This window comes from Caretta caretta, chromosome 1, assembly GCF_965140235.1.
Source record: "Caretta caretta isolate rCarCar2 chromosome 1, rCarCar1.hap1, whole genome shotgun sequence".
NCBI classification, from domain to species: domain Eukaryota; kingdom Metazoa; phylum Chordata; order Testudines; family Cheloniidae; genus Caretta; species Caretta caretta.
In genome coordinates this window covers 97,844,521-97,863,484 of record NC_134206.1, presented here as the reverse complement: position 1 = coordinate 97,863,484, position 18,964 = coordinate 97,844,521, and the positions used below count along the sequence as shown (strand labels likewise).

General features: G+C 39.4%; 1 protein-coding gene across 1 annotated transcript in view; it reads left to right on the top strand.

Annotated features, from left to right (window-relative positions):
• The window catches only part of UGGT2 (UDP-glucose glycoprotein glucosyltransferase 2), a 287,095-nt gene that overhangs the window by 112,970 nt on the left and 155,161 nt on the right, over positions 1 to 18,964 (top strand). The window contains exons 13-15 of the mRNA XM_048853522.2: positions 4,496 to 4,615; positions 9,097 to 9,182; positions 15,134 to 15,269. Of these exons, the coding sequence (XP_048709479.2) occupies positions 4,496 to 4,615; positions 9,097 to 9,182; positions 15,134 to 15,269 (342 nt within the window). The remainder of the gene's footprint in view (positions 1 to 4,495; positions 4,616 to 9,096; positions 9,183 to 15,133; positions 15,270 to 18,964) is intronic.

Below are 18,964 nucleotides of genomic sequence, written 5' to 3'. Positions count from 1 at the left end.
TGTAAAGAACAGAACTGTCAGACATATAGATGAAATCGATTTGTTGGGGAAGAGTCAACATGGTTTTTGTAAAGGAAAATCATGCCTCACCAATCCATTAGAATTCTTTGAGGAGGGGGTCAACAGACACATGGACAAGAGTGATCCAGTGGATATAGTGTACCCAGACTTTCAGAAAGCCTTTGACAAGGTTCCTCACCAAAGGCTCTTAAGCAAAGTAAGGAGTCATAGGATAAGTGGGAGGGTCCTCTCATGGATGAGTAACTGGTTAAAAGTTAGGAAACAAAGGGTAGGAATAAATGGTCCATTTTCACAGTGAAGAGGGGTAAACAGCAGGATCCCCTAAGGATTTGTACTTGTACTTGTACTGTTCAACATATTCATAAATGATCTGGAAAAAGGGGTAATCGGGAAGTGGCAAAGTGTGCAGATGATACAAAATTACTCAAGATAGTTAAGTCAAAAGTTGACTGCAAAGAGTTACAGAGGGATTTCTCAAAACTGGGAGACTGGGCAACAAAATGGCAGACGAAATGCAGTGTTGATAAATGCAGAGTAATGCACACTGGAAAATATCATCCCAACTATACATATAAAATGATGGGTCTAAATTAGCTGTTACCACTCAAGAAAGAGATCTTAGAATCATCATGGATAGTTGTCTGAAAACATCTGCTCAATATGCAGCGTGGTCTAAAAGCCAACAGAATGTTACATCACCCAATGAAATTAAAAGGCAGTAGGTTTAAGACAAACATAAGTAAGTACTTCTTCACACAACACTCAGTTAACCTGTGTATCTGTTGCCAGAGGATGTTGTAAATGCGAAAAGTATAACTAGGTTCAAAAAAGAAAAGATCATGGAGGTAAGTCCATCAATGGCTACTAGCCAAAATTTCAGGTATGTAAACCCATGCTCTGGGTGTCCTAACCCTCTGACAGCCAGAAGGTTGGACTGGATGACAAGGGATGGAACACTCAATAAATTGCCCTGTTCTGTTAATTCCCTCTGAAGCATCTGGCACTGGCCTCTGTCAGAAGACAGGATACTGGACTGGTTGGGTCATTAATTTAACCCAGTATAACCATTCTTACATTCTTATGTTCATAACATGGATAACATTTTACCATATATTATGAATATTTTCCTATATCCTATTGAAAACTTCAAATTCTGAGGATGTTTAAAAGAAAAGAAGAAGTGTTAAATATCTACTTTTACTATAACTACACTGTTGAACAATAATATCTGCACTCAAAGGACCTTTCATCTGACTATATGAGCTTTGTACTAAACATGAATTTAGCCTCATAGTACCTTTCTGTGGTAAATGACTGTGAAACCCATTTTACAGATGAAAGAACTGAGCCACAGAGATTAATTGTCTGTCTATAGTTACTCAATAACTCAGTGACAGTCAGGAATAGGAACCAGAAATTTTGACTCCCAGGCCCCTGTTCTACCCACTAAACACTCTCCCTCTTTTTAGCTCTGTTATACAACTTGATACAATTTTCATTAGAAGCCTTGTGTATACATGGAAAAAGTAGTACAAATATTAATTATTCCTCATCTGAAGGCACCATATTTCATTCTTTAATTTATTAACTGTACACAGGTTTCCATGAAAAACAATTAAAGAACAGTCTGCAATGACAAATGATGTGTGTCCTTTAATTGAGGAAAAAACTGAAAAGAAAAAAGAATGCCAAATAGCCTCTTTATTGAAAACTAATGATAATTGAACAAATTTTAGTTGTTTATTGTGATATATATTCTCATCAGTCTAGTAGGTTCAGTCCAGACCAATGAGGGACTGTGTTGCCGCCTGCCCTGTAACCTTGGGTGCCTCACAATGCTTTGCTTGTGTAGCTTCCAACCTTGGCTGCTCACAGCCCGCATGCAGGTCACACCCTGAGTGTCTGTGTACTAGACAACTCTCGTTCAGGAGCTCTTACTCCAGAAGCCCATCTGCATCCCCACACTCTCATTCTGGCTTCCATCAGCCTTGGTTACTACTTTCAGGGTGATCTGAACACATTCTCAGTCCCAGATTTTCCCAAAACCACAGGGACTGTAATATCCAGCCCTCTCCTGAACAATTCAGAGAGATAATATGATTCATTAGTTCCTTTAAAGATACAGAACACATCACCGCTTATTAACTTAAGTGGGGGTAAATACACCCTTCCCTTTAAACACAGCACTGAGTTGGTTTGTGGTAATAGTTAATAATTTTATTAACAAAATATACATAGGATCAAATATAAGGAATAAAAATAGAAAGTTACAAGTAAAACAAAACAAAAAAATATGCTTCTAAAGGTCTGAAACTTAATCTAGCAAGATACAGGCTTTGTTCAGTATGGTTTCTCTCCCCAGTCACTTTTGTTCCCAGCCATAGCTGATTTTCTCCTTAGTCAGGATCTTCCACAAAAATACAAGATGCTGGCTTCCCTTGTCATCTGAGGTAAAAAATCTTTACCTAAGGAGGTTGGTCACCTATATTCCGTTCTAGAGACTTCAGTCCCCCTCTTGATTGAAGGACCCATCTTTGTCAGCTTGCAAGAACTCTAGCTTTTTAAGTCCAGTGATGGATGTCAAAGATGGCTTCTCTCCTTGCTTATATCTCCCAAAGTTCAATGAACTTGTTTCAAGAGGCAGGATTACCTCATGTTCTTCCCTTTCTGTAGGCTGCCCATCCCGCTGTTTGATTTCTATGTAAATAGGGCTTCCCTTGTTTGATTTCATCATGCTTAATTTACACAGGAGACAGGTAGATAGCTGTGACATACCCTCCTGTCTGGGCAGACTGTACCTTATGTCAATGAATATCCATGATTCCTTACAAAGTGTTAATACATACATTTCACAGTGATATTAATCACCAATGTGTCATTACCTTCAGAAAAGACCTCACTCTATTCACACTTACAATACAGTATATTGTATATAACCATTAGATTCAGTTGCTTATCGCTTGAAGATCACCCCTCTGTTGTATAGACCAGTCAACCTTTTAAACAGATTCTTCTGAAGTAAAGTTTATCCTAGCAGTGCAGAAGGCAACATGGAGTCTGCTGGAGAAAGAGGCTCTGTGCTTTTTTTTTTCTCCCACTTGTGTTTGCCTAAATGCAAATTGTTTTGTTCCCTGCCATCTCTTCCACCTAATGTCTTGATGAACTTGTATACTATTTACATGTAAATTGAGGTAAACACACTTTCCTTTGTTGAGAATATACCTGGTCCGCGCACACTTTAGTTATAATTGCAGTATATATTCATAACTCTAAATAACCATCACGTATATACATCACACAAGAAAACTAATGATCAATGAGTTATTAGTTTTCAAATAATACCTCATAAGACATATTTTGTATAAAGATTATATGTGGGATGTGAATGCGGGGGTGCTTAGTATCACAATTTATATACTTGCATGGGTGATAGAATATTTGTTTTACCTGTTTGATATAACTTTTCTGCTCTGAGAGAATTGAAATTGACTTTATAACTGCAGCACAGAATTATAATTGTATCTTTCTTCTGATTATGTAAAGATAATCTTAATTAAGGATCTCTTTTTTAACTTTTCCTTGTTCCTGTTAAATCAATGTTTCACTACATACCTTAATTCAAAAACCCTAAGGGTCTGATTTTAAAGAAAAAAAAAAACAAAAAACCTAAAAGTATTATTGCTTCTTAGCATTTTCAGGACATTTGATATGCCACCTGCATTTAATGTTTGAGTTATGTGCCATCATATTTTACCACAGTTAATAAAATTCTGAGTTTTTTAAACAAGTCCCACTTATCTATGTTTATATTACTTCAATAGCATACTCAGTACTGCCTGGATCCAGCAGAGCAGTTAATCACAAGTAGTTTTTAATTGAAGTGAAAAAAGTTTTAAGCACATGTTTAAACATGGATCTAAATAATAGTAAACAAAAAAAGATTTGTACTCTGGTGACAACTTCTGTTTATTCAAATAAACTTCTCTTAGGCCAGGTCTGCACTAGAAGCTTTTGCTCGTATAGTGCAGTCAGTTAGGGATTTACTTTTTGTTGGCATTTATATCTGACAAAATCCCTAGTTTAGCTGCTATTATACTGGCATAAAAGTGCTTTTGCCAGCATAGCACATTTCACTCACCCAACTGGTATAGGTACTTCTTTGGTGGTATAAGCTGCATCTACACTAGCAAAGTTTTGCCACTGTAGCTATACCAGGATAGACTAGGCCTTACAGTTGCACCTATTTAAGGTGTTAAATACAACAACAGATTAGGGTTCCTATTTTTATGTTTTAGAGTCTATTTTCTATTACTCTCTCATTTAGAAAGAAGCTGGTCCTTTTTACTTGCTCCATCAGCTGTTGTGAGAAAATAGTGTGTGTGTTAGTATGGCTTTGGCTATAAATATATGATTCAGTGGTAAATCTTTGTGGCCTTTTTGAATGACTCACTTGTGGTTGTTTTTTTTTTTAAAGTGGGTCAATAACATAGAAAAAGATCACATCTACAACAAATGGACCACAAGTTTCCAGGAACTGCTTAAGCAAACCTATCCAGGAGTTATACGGCAGATTAGGCGCAATTTGTATAATTTGGTAAGTTTTTAGTTACTTATGTTAGGTGAATATTCATATGTTGCTGCCTAGTGTATGAACAGAACTATGTCTGAATCTTATGTTTTATGAGGAAATATATAGCATTGCGTTTAGTTTTAGGTTTGCTGGAAATTCACATTTTTCATTTAGGACCTTGAAATCTGAGCTAAAATTTTCTAGTCTATTAAATAATATATAAATATCAGACTTGATTTTTCAGAATTGCTAAATTTCTGCAGCTGCCATTAACTGTAGATGGGGTTCTGTGTGTTTGTTTCTACTAAAAATCAGACCTATTTGTTACAAAAGGCATTACATTTCAATAAAAATGTTATCAGAATTACAATTAATTTAAATTGTATAAGGTACAATAAAGACTGCTTAATAACACAGACATTTCTTTAATTTGTATGTATAAAAAAATCACATAACTTTTCACTATAAATGTCACATTGCCCATTGTAGTTTGTCATGTAACAAAATAATAAAAATAAGCAAATATATTGGCATTGCCCAGTGCTACTTACTCAATTAAATACTTTTCAGTGTGCAAGAGTTGAGGGGTGGAGTTAAAGTTGACACCGTAAGCTTAATTCTGGATTTCCTGGGCGCAGTCATCATGTTAGTTGTGTGTAGGGATGTGTGTTCAAATACCACTGACATCAGAGGGAGTTGTGCATTCGCAACTCATGGGTTCCTCGGGTCAGTTAATCTTTGTGAGCTTAAAACTCAGACTTTCTATTCCGAAAATAGGATTTGTTTTTTTTAATCAAACACTGTTATATTAGGGAATACTTTAATCTCCTGTCTCTCTTTTTTGATTCCCATCTTGGCTCTTTCCGTGAATATTAGGTGCTAAGCTTCAGTATATGTATCAGGTTACTGCTTGTATTGTACAGTACCATGCTGATTTACAGCGTCAGGCCACCATGAAATCTTTCACAGAGATAAAGGTCAGAGCAGGAACAACCATTATCACTAAAGTTCAAAGGTATAAATACTAACACCACCTGCTTTTAGAGAAGAACAGGAATTTATGCCCCATTTGAAACCCATTTTAGAACACAACCCTAATTATGGTGTTGCTACCAGGTGCCATCACAATATTATGGGCAGATGGTGTACTACTGACATTGGTGGGATGCTGGTACAAATTAGACTGCATTGCTGAGTTAAGGCAGTGGCAGGGCTGGTGCAACCACTAGGCGAACTAGGCGGTCGCCTAGGGTGCCAAGTGGTTGGGAGCGGAGGTAAGCTGGGGCAGGGGGGCGCGGGAGGGCCGCCTGCAGCAAGTAATGGGGGAGGGGGGCAGGGCGGCGCACAGGGGAACTGCACCCCGCCCCAGCTCACCTCTGCTCCGCCTCCTCCCCTGAGCACCGCCCCGCTCTGCTTCTCTCCCTCCCAGGCTTGCACGCCAAACAGCTGATTGGCACTGCAAGCCTGGGAGGCGGGAGAAGTGTCGGCGTGCTCGGGGAGGAGGCGGAGGTGAGGTGGGGCGGGGAGCTGCTGCATGCGTCTCCCCGAGCCAAGGGGAGAGGGCAGTGGCGGGGAGCTGCTGGGGGGGGCGGGGCGGGACGGGGCATAAGGTGGAAGTTTTGCCTAGGGCACAAAACCTCCTTGCACTGGCCCTGGGCAGTGGGAGGTATGACAGTGGCAGGCTAATCTAGGCTTTACGGCAGAGGTGGGCAAACTACAGCCCACATCCGTCCCATGGGACCCTCTTGCCCGGCCCCTGAGCTCCTGGCCTGGGAGGCTCGCTCCTGGCCCCACCCCCGCAGCCTCAGCGCCGCGCTGTGCCTCCTGCACCACCTCTGGGTGGCCAGGCAGCGCAGTCGCAGAGCCACAGCCTGACCCGGTGCTCTGGGGGACGTGGCTGTAGCGCTGCCAGCCACTGGCGCGCCAGGCAGCGTGGTTAGGGAGCAGGGAGGTTGGATAGAGGGCAGGGGCGTTGGGGGTGGTGGTCGGGGGCAGGGGTGTGGATAGGGGTCGGGGCGGTCAGAGGTCAGAGAACAGGGGGGTTGGATGGGGCAGAGGTCGGGGGGCAGTCAGGAAGGAGAGGGGGGTTGGATGGGGCGGCAGGAGGCAATCAGGGGTGGAGGGCCCGGGGGTGGTCAGGAGACAGGGAGCAGGGGGTGGTGGATGGGGTAGGAGTCCTGGGGTGGCCATCAGGGGGCAAGAAGCAGGGGGGGTCAGATAGGAGGCGCGGGGCCGGGCCACGCCTGGCTGTTTGGGAAGACACAGCCTCCCCTAACTGGCCCTCCATACAATTTTGGAAACCCGATGTGGCCGTGAGGCCAAAAAGTTTGCCCACCCCTACTATATGGACACACTCAGTGGGAGCTAGAAGGAATGTAGTTTCAGCACACAGGAATTTAGGAAGATCAGCTGATTCCGCTTACTGAAAAAACAGTTCATTTGAAATTCCATGATTTGTGAGATGAAATTTTCACACTCTAAAACCCTTTTGTGTTCTCTGAGATGGAAGGGAGAGTAAACTGGGGTTAGAGTGCAGCATTGCTGCAGTCGAGCAGAAGGAGTCTGAACTCAAAGGAGGAATGCAGTTGTATATAGTGGAGAAGGTGGAGGGAAGCCTGAGTTGCTTCCGTTGTGGTGAAATGAGCACAACTAACTACTGAGTGGGAGTGCCCATGTGTGGAAAATTCTGTTTTATATATTATATTGCATATACAAATCACATTAAAAGTATATAAAGTTTGCAAAGTAAAGTAAAGCATTTAAAAGTTAGAAAATCCCAATTAAGGTTGCCCATGCACTCTCCCTGCTCTTAGATCTTGTGTCTAGTGCCCTGTGGCTGCGGGGAGAAACAACTGCAGGGAAAGTCCTGCTCAGTCCATGCACCCCTGTGTTGGAGCATGCTCATTACAAACAGAATCTCTGGAGAATTTAGTCTCTAAATTCTAATAATTCTCTACTGAGTAGGTGCAAACTGAGACTTTCAGAGGCTCAAAACTTGACCTCATTTGGGTGGATTTTCATGAAGATTGCAAAAACTACATCCCTGACACAAAACTACAATCCTTAATAATATCCCCTTATTAAATTTCAAGACTCTGCTAAAAAACATGAAGGCACTAGAGCTTTTCAGTGAAATGGCTGTAAAAAAAATTTTAACATGTGAAAAATAATGTATTCTTCCCTGACCTAATTCTGAGAAACAGCTAAACTGTTTTGAGGCTTCGTGAGGCAGATACCTGGCATAGAAAATGTCAGACCAAGTCTGACAAAGTTATAGACAACTGAAAACATGGTCTTACAATGGAAGGAGTCAGGCAGCCATAAGTATAGGTGTTACTGCGTGCATCATCTATAATTTTTAGCATGTGATCTTGTAATGACAATGCATATGCACAAGGGGATAGACTTTGACTTTGGCATTCCATGATTGTTTCCTTTCTTAACCAAGTAGTCTTAAAACAAAGTTATTCCTGTGAAATATTAATACATAAAATATTGAAGATAATGTTAACTGGTTTTAACTAAATATTTAAGAAGCAGCAGCTCAGAATAAAACGCCTAACAGTATATAATATAAAAATGTGTATGTTTATAATAATAAAAGTGTGTGCGCTCTATATGTGTGTCTATATATAATAGAAAGTGTGTGTGTGTGTACGCATGTGCGCACATAATTAAATATTGGTCCTGGAACATAAGACTCTATGTTGTAGAAACTTTACAATATAAGAAAAGGCATCACTGTCTTTTAATCAAAGAATAGGGTTTGGGTTTTTTCTGTACGTTTGTATAAAATGTTGTTATAGGTAGTGTATGTTAAATAGGAGGCAAATTACAATGAACACTAAACTGGATTGCATTGTAGGGCTGAATACCTAAGGTCTCAGTTCTGCAATCTGATCCACATAGACACAAGACCCCCCCCATGCGGATTAGTTGCAGTTTCAGATTGCAAGTAAGAGATGATTTTGCATTCCAAGCTAGAATAAACAAATCAACAACAGCAACAACAAAAACTGAAAACAAAAATGAAGCAGGGAGAAAGGTGGAGGGTTTTTTTTCCAAAATAAAAAATATTTCTAATTTTTGCAGACAAAGTTAGGTGGCATAGATTGTTTAGGCTTTATATATCTATTTAGCCATTGGTGGTCTCATTTTTCAAGGTATATTGAGGAAGTGACAGTAAATTTAGAACAACATATGAGTTTATGAAAAAGATATAGCTCTCAAACTTTCAAAAAGAGAATGGTGAGTGTACATCTGTGGTGAAATTTAGTTGGTGGTTATCTCAAAATTTTCAGCTTTTAGTACAAATACATAAACTCTGAAGTTGTTTTCATATGTACTCCTAATATTTTCTTGTGATGAATTTCTGAGATGACAATAGAGAACTGTATGTAGGGCTGCACAATTCCTTCTGGAATCTCTGTACTACATTGTATTTTAAGTCTGAAAGGAACTAAAGGGATTATATATTGTCTATATAATGTCTTTTCTCCTATTAGGTACTATTTATTGATCCTGTCCAGGAACATGCAGCTGATTTTGTTAAACAAGCAGAATTATTCTATCATCACAATATACCACTTAGGTAATGTAAAATTGCAATGTTAATTGTCAATAACTGATTTTTGATGAATACTATTTCTCTCTCTTCATTTCCCAGTCTGAAAGAGAAAGATGTGAAGTCAAACTCAGTTGTCCCACATGGCTGTGTAAAGCACTACCACTAGGCTTACTAGTTGGCCTAATTGTGTTTAACATACTGTAGCGCTTAGGTTTCATGAGAAAATATTTTTCCAAGGGTGGTAGGTTGCAGTTACCCTATAACAACATGTGGAGAATGGCCGGATAACACTTTCCTGGATATTAGCATCAGAAATAATCCCATTGGATGTCCATGTGAGACTGTATTTAAAGCAAAACATTAAAAAATCATGGACACAGTTGGTGTACAATGAGATAGGGAGTGTTGATGAATTCAGTTCTTTGGATAGAGGTTTTGCTTTACGTAATTTTATTGGTGCACTATGAATAAATAAATAGAGCCTACAATTTAAATGGAGCTTTTAAATCAAGTACTTCAAGCACCCGTTGTTTCCTAGGAACATTTTTGTTGTTGATTTTTAAATAAATTTCCTTTAAGATTTTAATATTCCTGTTTTTTCCCTCCATTTTCTTTGATTTTTCTTTTATGGAATTTTAGAGAAGTAATGGCTTGAAGTGGTGGTGCATACCATCTGAAAATGTGTTGCATGAGTGGACATTATCACTGTTTGTTTTTCCAGAGGGTTCCGGGGGAAATGATTGTAAAATGTTCTCAGGAATTTTGCCTCAGTCCATTGTGAGAATGCATTTTAGACTGTATTTTGCCTCTCCTGTTGCAGCCTGTATGTATGACTCTGTGGTACAAGTAGTCCTCAAAGTTTACATCTGACTTGGGTGTGAGGACTGTCGGAGTAGTCTATTTTAATTTGTTTGTCCTCCAGATATTGTTTCATTAACAGTATCCACTAGTTTCCATGTTATGGCTTCCTTTGTGGTACTTGACTTTCATTGTAAGGTCAAAGAGGATAGTAATTCCTAATAATTTAGTAATCAGTGTAAATTGTGGCAACATCCCCTAAACCCTTTTCAGAAACAAGTGGACCCCCGGCCAAAAAAACAACACCTGAATTGCTAGTATTATCTCTCTCTCAGAAATATGGGATACTCTCTGTGACTGGGGTGTATACCTATAAGACTACTTATATAACCAGTCTCTCTTCAGGAAAAACTGCCTGAATTCTTCTCAGCTCAGTAACTTAACAGGAAGCACTAGGAATAAAACTGCTTCTTCCTTTATCCTGCTGACACAGATTCAGATGGAATTTTTCTCTACAGCTTGGCCTCACAGCATAATCCTAGAGGCCCTGTAACGTAGATCTGGTCTAATGTGCTGCATGGTTCACAGGGTTTTAATCAAATGGCTGTTCCTCAAGCTTTTCTGCACCTCGTGGTGGTGTCTAAAATCTCAAAGCAAGGTGTGCCTAAAAGCAAGTAACCCAGTAAACTGATCGTGTGATTTTTCTCTCAGAACAGCTAATAGCACCTTTATTTGATGGTCTGGTCTTCTCCAAATCCTATTTCATGAGGTTTTTAAGATCTGCATTTTTTTCTTGGAGATGAGAATGGATAAACTCCTCCACATTACTTTTTCCAAAAATCATACTGGAAGTTGCCTGTGATAAAGATTGATCATTACAAATGTATGTGACTAGCATGGATAAATGATCGACTCTGTCCTATCACATCCCACCTTCCAAATTGATTACCTTGGGCTTGCTCATGTTTTGGTAGCCAACTCTGGTTTGGGCTATCACAGCCTCAAACCAGAAGGTCTGGTGGAAAGAGTGGGAGAAGCTGTTGACTGTAGCACCAGGTACTCCCCTGTGGGCTAATTATTATTTGTATCTTTTTGGAAAACCTATTATGTATATTTTTCATATAGTGTTAAGTTTTTTAGATAAATTTAGTTCTGCTGCATCATTATGGGATAGTAAAAATCTCATTTTAATTCCTCCAAGGAAATGAATTTGAATCAGCCAAACAGTCTATTCATTGGTTGTGGCAATATTCTATTAAAGATGTTGAACCAATCTGTAATGCTGAAGATAGAAAGTATCACAAGGGGCCTGATACTTCATTATGTTACATGCGTGTACACTGGTATAACTCCATTGATTTCAGTGATGTTACTAAATCATACAGATAAAGCTTTTTAATATCAGATGCGTTAACACTGGTGTAAAACTGGAAAAACACAGTTTAGAATCAGGCCCAGGATCTGTAAATTACTCCTAAGTGTATAGAAAGTAGACTGAACATTGGAAAATGTATTTATATGACTATTTACTGTTATGAAAAGGAGGCTGTGTCTTTAGTGATTAGAGCCTGGACATGGGAGTCTGAAGTTTTGGGTTCTTTCCCTGGCTCTGACCCTTATTCCTGTATGAGCTTTGCCAGGTCACGTAATCACTTCATAAAAAGAAAAGGAGTACTTGTGGCACCTTAGAGACTAACCAATTTATTTGAGCATAAGCTTTCGTGACTATAGCTCACTTCATCGGATGCATACTGTGGAAAATACAGAAGATGTTTGTTTTTATTCACACAAATCATGAAAAAATGGATGTTTATCACTACAAAAGGTTTTCTCTCCCCCCACCCCACTCTCCTGCTGGTAATAGCTTATGTAAAGTGATCACTCTCCTTACAATGTGTATGATAATCACGGTGGGCCATTTCCAGCACAAATCCAGGTTTTCCCCCCCGCCACCCCCAAACAAACCCACTCTCCTGTTGGTAATAGCTTATCTAAAGTGATCACTCCCCTTACAATGTGTATGATAATCAAGGTGGGCCATTTGCAGCACAAATCCAGGGTTTAACAAGAACGTCTGGGGGGGGGGGTTAGGAAAACAAAGGGGAAATAGGTTACCTTGCATAATGACTTAGCCACTCCCAGTCTCTATTCAAGCCTAAGTTAATTGTATCCAATTTGCAAATGAATTCCAATTCAGCAGTCTCTCGCTGGAGTCTGGATTTGAAGTTTTTCTGTTGTAATATCGCAACTTTCATGTCTGTAATCGCGTGACCAGAGAGATTGAAGTGTTCTCCGACTGGTTTATGAATGTTATAATTCTTGATATCTGATTTGTGTCCATTTATTCTTTTACGTAGAGACTGTCCAGTTTGCCCAATGTACAGGGCAGAGGGGCATTGCTGGCATATATCACATTGGTAGATGTGCAGGTGAACGAGCCTCTGATAGTGTGGCTGATGTTATTAGGCCCTGTGATGGTGTCCCCTGAATAGATATGTGGGCACAGTTGGCAACGGGCTTTGTTGCAAGGATAGGTTCCTGGCTTAGTGGTTCTGTTGTGTGGTAAGTGGTTGCTGGTGAGTTATATATTGCACAAACTGGGTTTTATAATAAACACAAGTTTATTAACTACAAAAGGCAGACTTTAGGTGATAATAAGGGATAGCAAACAGAACAGAGCAGATTACAAGCAAATAAAACAAAACATGCATACTAAATTTAAGATCTTAAAGAAACTGGTTTTAAGAAGTAATTTCTCACCCTAAATGTTGCTTTTGGGCAGGATGCAGAAATTCTTGAAGGTTAGCTACCCTGCTTACAGCTTAAATCTTCAAACACCATATTCACAGACCAGATCCCTTTTCCAGCCTGGGCTCAACTCCCTCCCACCCCACCCCGGTCTTTGTTTCTCAGATCTTTCCAGCTGTCATCCTGGGTGGGGATGCAGTGAAGAGTGAACCTAGATCAGTTTACTCCCCAGCCTTAAACAAAATTTACATAAGGTGGGAACCTTTTATTTCCCAGTCCTGACCTCCCCCTTCTTTTAGTGGAAAATCACTAGACATCCAAAATGGTATTTAGTATCAGGTGACATGACCACCTGACCGTGTAGTGTCAAAGCAACATCCCAGCTACTCAGGAAGGAGAGAGACGAGTATCTTCAAAGTCTTATTGTTTCTTCCTAATGGCCCATCAAGGCTGATGGCCTGCTGTCTTGTGGGTGTTTCCCAAGTACACACATAATTGTAATTGTTACATAGTCAATATTCCTAACTTTAGATACAGAAATGATACATGCATACAAATTGGATAATCACATTCAGTAAATCATAACCTTTCCAATGATATCTCACAAGACCCATCTTGCATAAAGCGTATCTTAGTTATGCCATATTCATATCATAACACTATTTCTATGAAGAATATGGAGTGTAACATGACAGAGGTATATTTTTTATTGGGCCGACATCTATTGGTGACATTGACAAGCTTTCTCTTTCACCAACAGAAATTAGTCCAATAAAAGATTACCCTACTCACCTTGTGTCATAAATATAAAGGGAAGGATAAACCCCTTTAAAGTCCCTCCTGGCCAGAGGAAAAACCCTTTCACCTATAAAGGGTTAAGAAGCTAGGATAACCTCGCTGGCACCTGACCAAAATGACCAATGAGGAGACAAGATACTTTCAAAAGCTGGAGGGGAGGGAGAAACAAAGGCGCTCTCTCTCTCTGTCTGTGTGATGCTTTTGCCGGGGACAGAACAGGAATGGAGTCTTAGAACTTAGTAAGTAATCTAGCTAGATATGCGTTAGATTGTTTGTTTAAATGGCTGAGAAAATAAGCTGTACTGAATGGAATGGATATTCCTGTTTTTGTGTCTTTTTGTAACTTAAGGTTTTGCCTAGAGGGATTCTCTATGGTTTGAATCTAATTACCCTGTAAGGTATTTACCATCCTGATTTTACAGAGGTGATTCTTTTTTCTTCTATTAAAATTCTTCTTTTAAGAAACTGAATGCTTTTTCATTGTTCTTAAGATCCAAGGGTTTGGGTCTGTGGTCACCTATGCAAATTGGTGAGGATTTTTATCAAACCTTCCCCAGGAAACGGGGGGTAACGTTTGGGAGGATTTTTTGGGGGGAAAGACGTTTTCAAACGGACTGTTTCCTAATAATATAATACCGCTTAGACGTTTGGTGGTGGCAGCGAAAGTCCAAGGGCAAAAGGTAAAATAGTTTGTACCTTGGGGAAGTTTTAACCTAAGCTGGTAAAAGTAAGCTTAGGAGGTTTTCATGCAGGTCCCCACATCTGTACCCTAGAGTTCAGAGTGGGGAAGGAACCTCGACACCTTGTCTCTCTAAATCTTAAAGTTTAAGATCACGGACCAGATTCAGAGATGATGTAAATACTAGTGTTACATATCAGTGTACATGGGTATAACTTACATACTGAGACTGTTGGGAAGAGCATGGCTGTAGCAAGAAAAGCAACCAACAAGACAATGAAAGAGAAATTACACTCTCCTTCTGTTTGCCATTCCTTGCCATTCCACTGTAGTGGAGCATAGGTTACGTCCGCTTACAGACTTATTTATGTGTAACTTAAACTTCAGTTTGTCACTTTTAAATTTGGCCCCAAGCATGGAATGCCATTTTGAGAAGAAAATCTTTAAAAAATTCAGTGTATGTCTGTAAACTTTTGAGGTTGACTTAAATCAGGAGCCCAACCATATGTTTTTTATCTGTCCAATTGAACTGGTGCCATAATGAATCAACAGTGCAGTATACTTTTATACCTAGTTCCGTAAATTACATGGAGAGCACATGGAGAATATGTTAAGCAATAATGTTGTACATTACAAATAATCTGGAGAGCACAACATATATGGAACAATAATTTTGGAAAGCCACAGCATGTCATTTTTAGCCCACTCTCTCTAAACATTGGAGGCAACAGTACACCTAAACGTTGGAGGAAACAGTACAAACCGTCCTAATTTATCCAAGTATGTTTTATATACTATTGACTATTGCAGATATTAATTTGTACGATATTGGTAGAAAATCCTCACATTGTTTGTATCTGATCGTGAGAAATTGTAATATCTTCAGTCTGTTTTCAATAAGGTTTAAAAAGCAAGATAATAAATATTTACATAGGGTTTTTTTCCCCTACAGAATTGGATTTGTTTTCATCTTAAATACTAATGAAGAAATTGACGGGAATGAGGATGCTGGAGTAGCTCTTTTGAGAGCTTTCAACTACATTGCAGAAGAATCTGATACTTCTCAAGCTTTTATCTCCATGATAAATGTTAGTGCCTGTAAATAGATAAAAATAATACATAATACTTTTAAAAATTATTTGCTTTCCTATAAATTCCCCACCTTTAGTTGGAAACAAAATTGTTCTAAAAGTGGATGTTAGGTTGCTGCAGAATGTCTTACTGAAGACATTTTCCTGCTCCTCAAACAAATTCATTCTGGTAATATTGTCTATCTATAAATTTTCTTCAAGGATTAAAAGAAGGTAAACATACCTTTCAGTAGTCAGTATTTTCATGTGGAATCATAGTTTTGAGCTCTTTATATGGCCTTTTCATGCCTGCCTTCTTGTCTGTGTTCCAGCACACATTGGAGTAATGGTATTCCAAAATGGTTTAGGTCATGCCTTATGATTTAGAGGACTTCTGTGGTAGTTCAATGGTATAGAAAATGGGGCAGACTGGGTAAGACATTTTCATTATACAAGTGTTTGCCTAGTCTGGTTGACTCTATTCATGTCTCTGGAAGAACATGGAAATCTTCCAGGCTCAGAGTTTGAGAGAGATTCTGACTCCTCGACTAGAGTGGGTGGCTTAAGAAGGGAACATTTAAGGACTTAGAAGGGATGAATGGATTGACTTGAAGTACAGGATCTCTGTGATGACTCCTGACAAAAAAAAATTTGAACTAAAGAATAGGGTGCAAACAGATTTTTAAAAATTCTGTAACCATATATAATGTATTTTTTTCTTCTTACTGTCCTGTATCATTTCTTCTTTAGGAGTAGAGGCACAGAAACTTAAGGTGATGGACACATTAAAAATTTCTTAGATAGGTAGATAGATAAGTAGAAAGAAAGAAACCAGAGAGGAGAAACTGGAAGACCACTGTAAAAGAGAAATAGAAGTCCATAAAGGTTAGGGAGGGTATGGAGTATATGCAAGGTTAGTCATTGCAAGACTCTTCCATTACCTGATCACAAAATATCCAGAGTTTATGAAGAGCATAGTGAAAACTGAGAAATTCTTCTTTCTGTTTTGTTCCATAATATGAAAAGAAGGGAACGCTAGATAGAATTAAAGAGTAGTAAAAGTAGAACCAATAAAAGGAAATGTTACCTTATGCTTCATATAAACTTGAGGTGTTGACAGCCACAGGAGGTCATAGAGATAAACAGCTAGCGGCCAATTGTGGAGTTTCTCTAGGAGTGTGGCCTGAGAGGAGACTGTTGATTTTGTGTTCTGGAGGTACAGTTTTGAGTTTTGAGTGATGGTTCCAGGTGTGTGATTTGATTCAGTGCTTGCTGATGTCCCTTAACAAAGAAGCAGTGCTGAACTAGTTTTTAGCTAGGTTTAAAGGCTAGTTAGTAGTGAACAGTCGAGCAGCTAACAGCGGTTGCTCTGGAAGATAGTTCGTGGTAGTTTGGGGGAGGTATCTTCCTCCTCCTTTTTCTCCTAGGCGTAGGGGTTACTTAGGCAACACTAGAAGTAACCCAGGGAGGAGAGGAGACAAAGAAAATGGTTGGGTACAGAAGCTGTAGGATGTTCATTGTCTGTATCTGATGGAATCTACTCATGCATGAAATTTCGCCCGGTAGAGCTCATGGCAGAGAAGATCCAAGAGTAAGAGATACAGCTGGAGACGATGATGGAATTCAGGTGGGAATTTGGAAGTATAATGGAGGAGAGAATTGAGGAGGTGATAAAAATAACTCAAGAGTTGTAGACATCTGATGAACAGAAACCTGGAGAGCAGGCTGCCAAAAGAGGAGTGTGATCCATGGAAAAAAGCAGAGGAAGAGAACCACTAGTGAAGATGAAACAAAATTGAGTAACAGGTTTTCTTAATTGGGGAATGAGGAGGAGAAACAGACAGATGATTAGGTGATGAGGAAGAAAAGAAGGGAAGCCAGTCCCTGCAGAAGAGAAGAGACAGTTGAGACACCAAGGAACTAGAGCCCAAGTTAAAATGAGGATGATGTACAGGGGACTGTGAGAGAGGACATAAAATAGATCTATACCAATACCAGGAAGAGACAGATCTGTGTGGTTGGGGACTCCATGCTAAGAAGAATTGACAGGCCTATCATCAGACCAGATCCAAAGAACAAAAGGGTATGTTGTATTCCAGGAGCAAGCATATATGATATGGATGTGAGTTTAAAAAGGATCCTGATGGGAATGGGGAAAAATCCACTGACTGTCCTGCATGTCAGGACAAATGACACGGCTAGATTCCCATTGGAATGGATGAAGAATGACTACACTAGCTGAGTAAGACACTTAAAGGAAGCGGAAGCTTGGGTGATCTTCAGTGGAATACTAGAGAGAAGAAGGGCAAAGGTGTGACAAGATAATGAAGATCAACCCATGGCTCAAGAATTGATGCCATGAGGAAGCTTTTGGGAAGATTGACCATTGGGAGGCCTTACAGAAAGAAGATGCTTCTGGACTGGTGGACTCCACTTGAATATCTGGGGTATTAACCTTCTAGCATCAAGTCTTGCACAGTTGATAAGAAGTAGATGAGGGGAGAAGGTTGGGAGAGACTTGTGAAATCTCCATGCCTGTCTTCAGTACACAGGAGTAGGAAAATCAGCTAAATGGAGATATAATAAGGGATAAAAAACCACTGTAAGATAAGAGATAGGAAGGTGAAAGAAATTACAAATATTGATTGGAGTAGTAGTCAGGTAGGTGTTACAGTGAGTAAAAGGATAAACCTAATCCAACTAAAAAACTAGGTGTGGTCTCAGGGAAAGAACTGAGATGCTTGTACGTGAATGCAAGAAGGTTCGGTGGTAAAATGAAGGAACTGGAATTACTTGTGCAGGAGGTCAAACCAGTTATGGGGATTACAGAAACATTGTAGAATAGCACTCATGGCTAGAATACATGTATTAAAGAGTATATACTGTTTAGGAGAGAGAGAAATAAAGATGGAGGGGTAATGTTGTACATTAATTCTGGGATAAACTGTAAAGAAATAAGGAGTGATGGTATGGATGAAACTGAATCTGTTTGGGTCAAAATCACTTTTGGGAAGGATTGTGAAAGAGATAGTGTTATTGGGATAGTGTTAGGGTCTGCTATAGACTCTTGGGGCCAGACTCGGATATGGATAGAGATCTCTTTATTTAATATTATTAGAGAGAGAAATACTACTGGGAATTGTGTCATAATGGGAGAAGTGATGGAATTTGAGACTTGGTTTTGTAAGTAGCGAGGACATCACAGAAGAGCCAGTCATGGGAAATAACCTTGGATCAAATGATCAGGAGCTGATTTAGTTTAAATTAAATGGAAGGATAGTCAAAACCAGGTAGAGAGCTATGGTTTTTGCTTTCAAAAGGGCAGACTTTGGGAAATTAAAAGAATTAGTTAAAGAAGTCAGCTGGATTGAAGAGCTCAAGCATTTAAATTTAGAAGAGACTTGGAATTTCTTTGAATCAACTATATAGAAACTATCTGCAATTTGCATTCCAAGCAAGGGGGAAAATTGCATAGGGAAAGGCTGCAGACCTATCTGGATGAATAACCACCTCAAAAAGATTATTAAGAGTAAATAGCCCTTAGAGAATAGAAGAAGGGATTTACCAGCAAAGAAAACTACATCATGGAGTTTAGAAAACGAAGTGAGACTTGCTAAATGAAATGAAATAATAAGTTATATAGATAAAAAGAGAATAAGGAAGGATAAGATTTGGCTGCTGTGTACCATGGAGAGGGAGGAGATTATAGATAA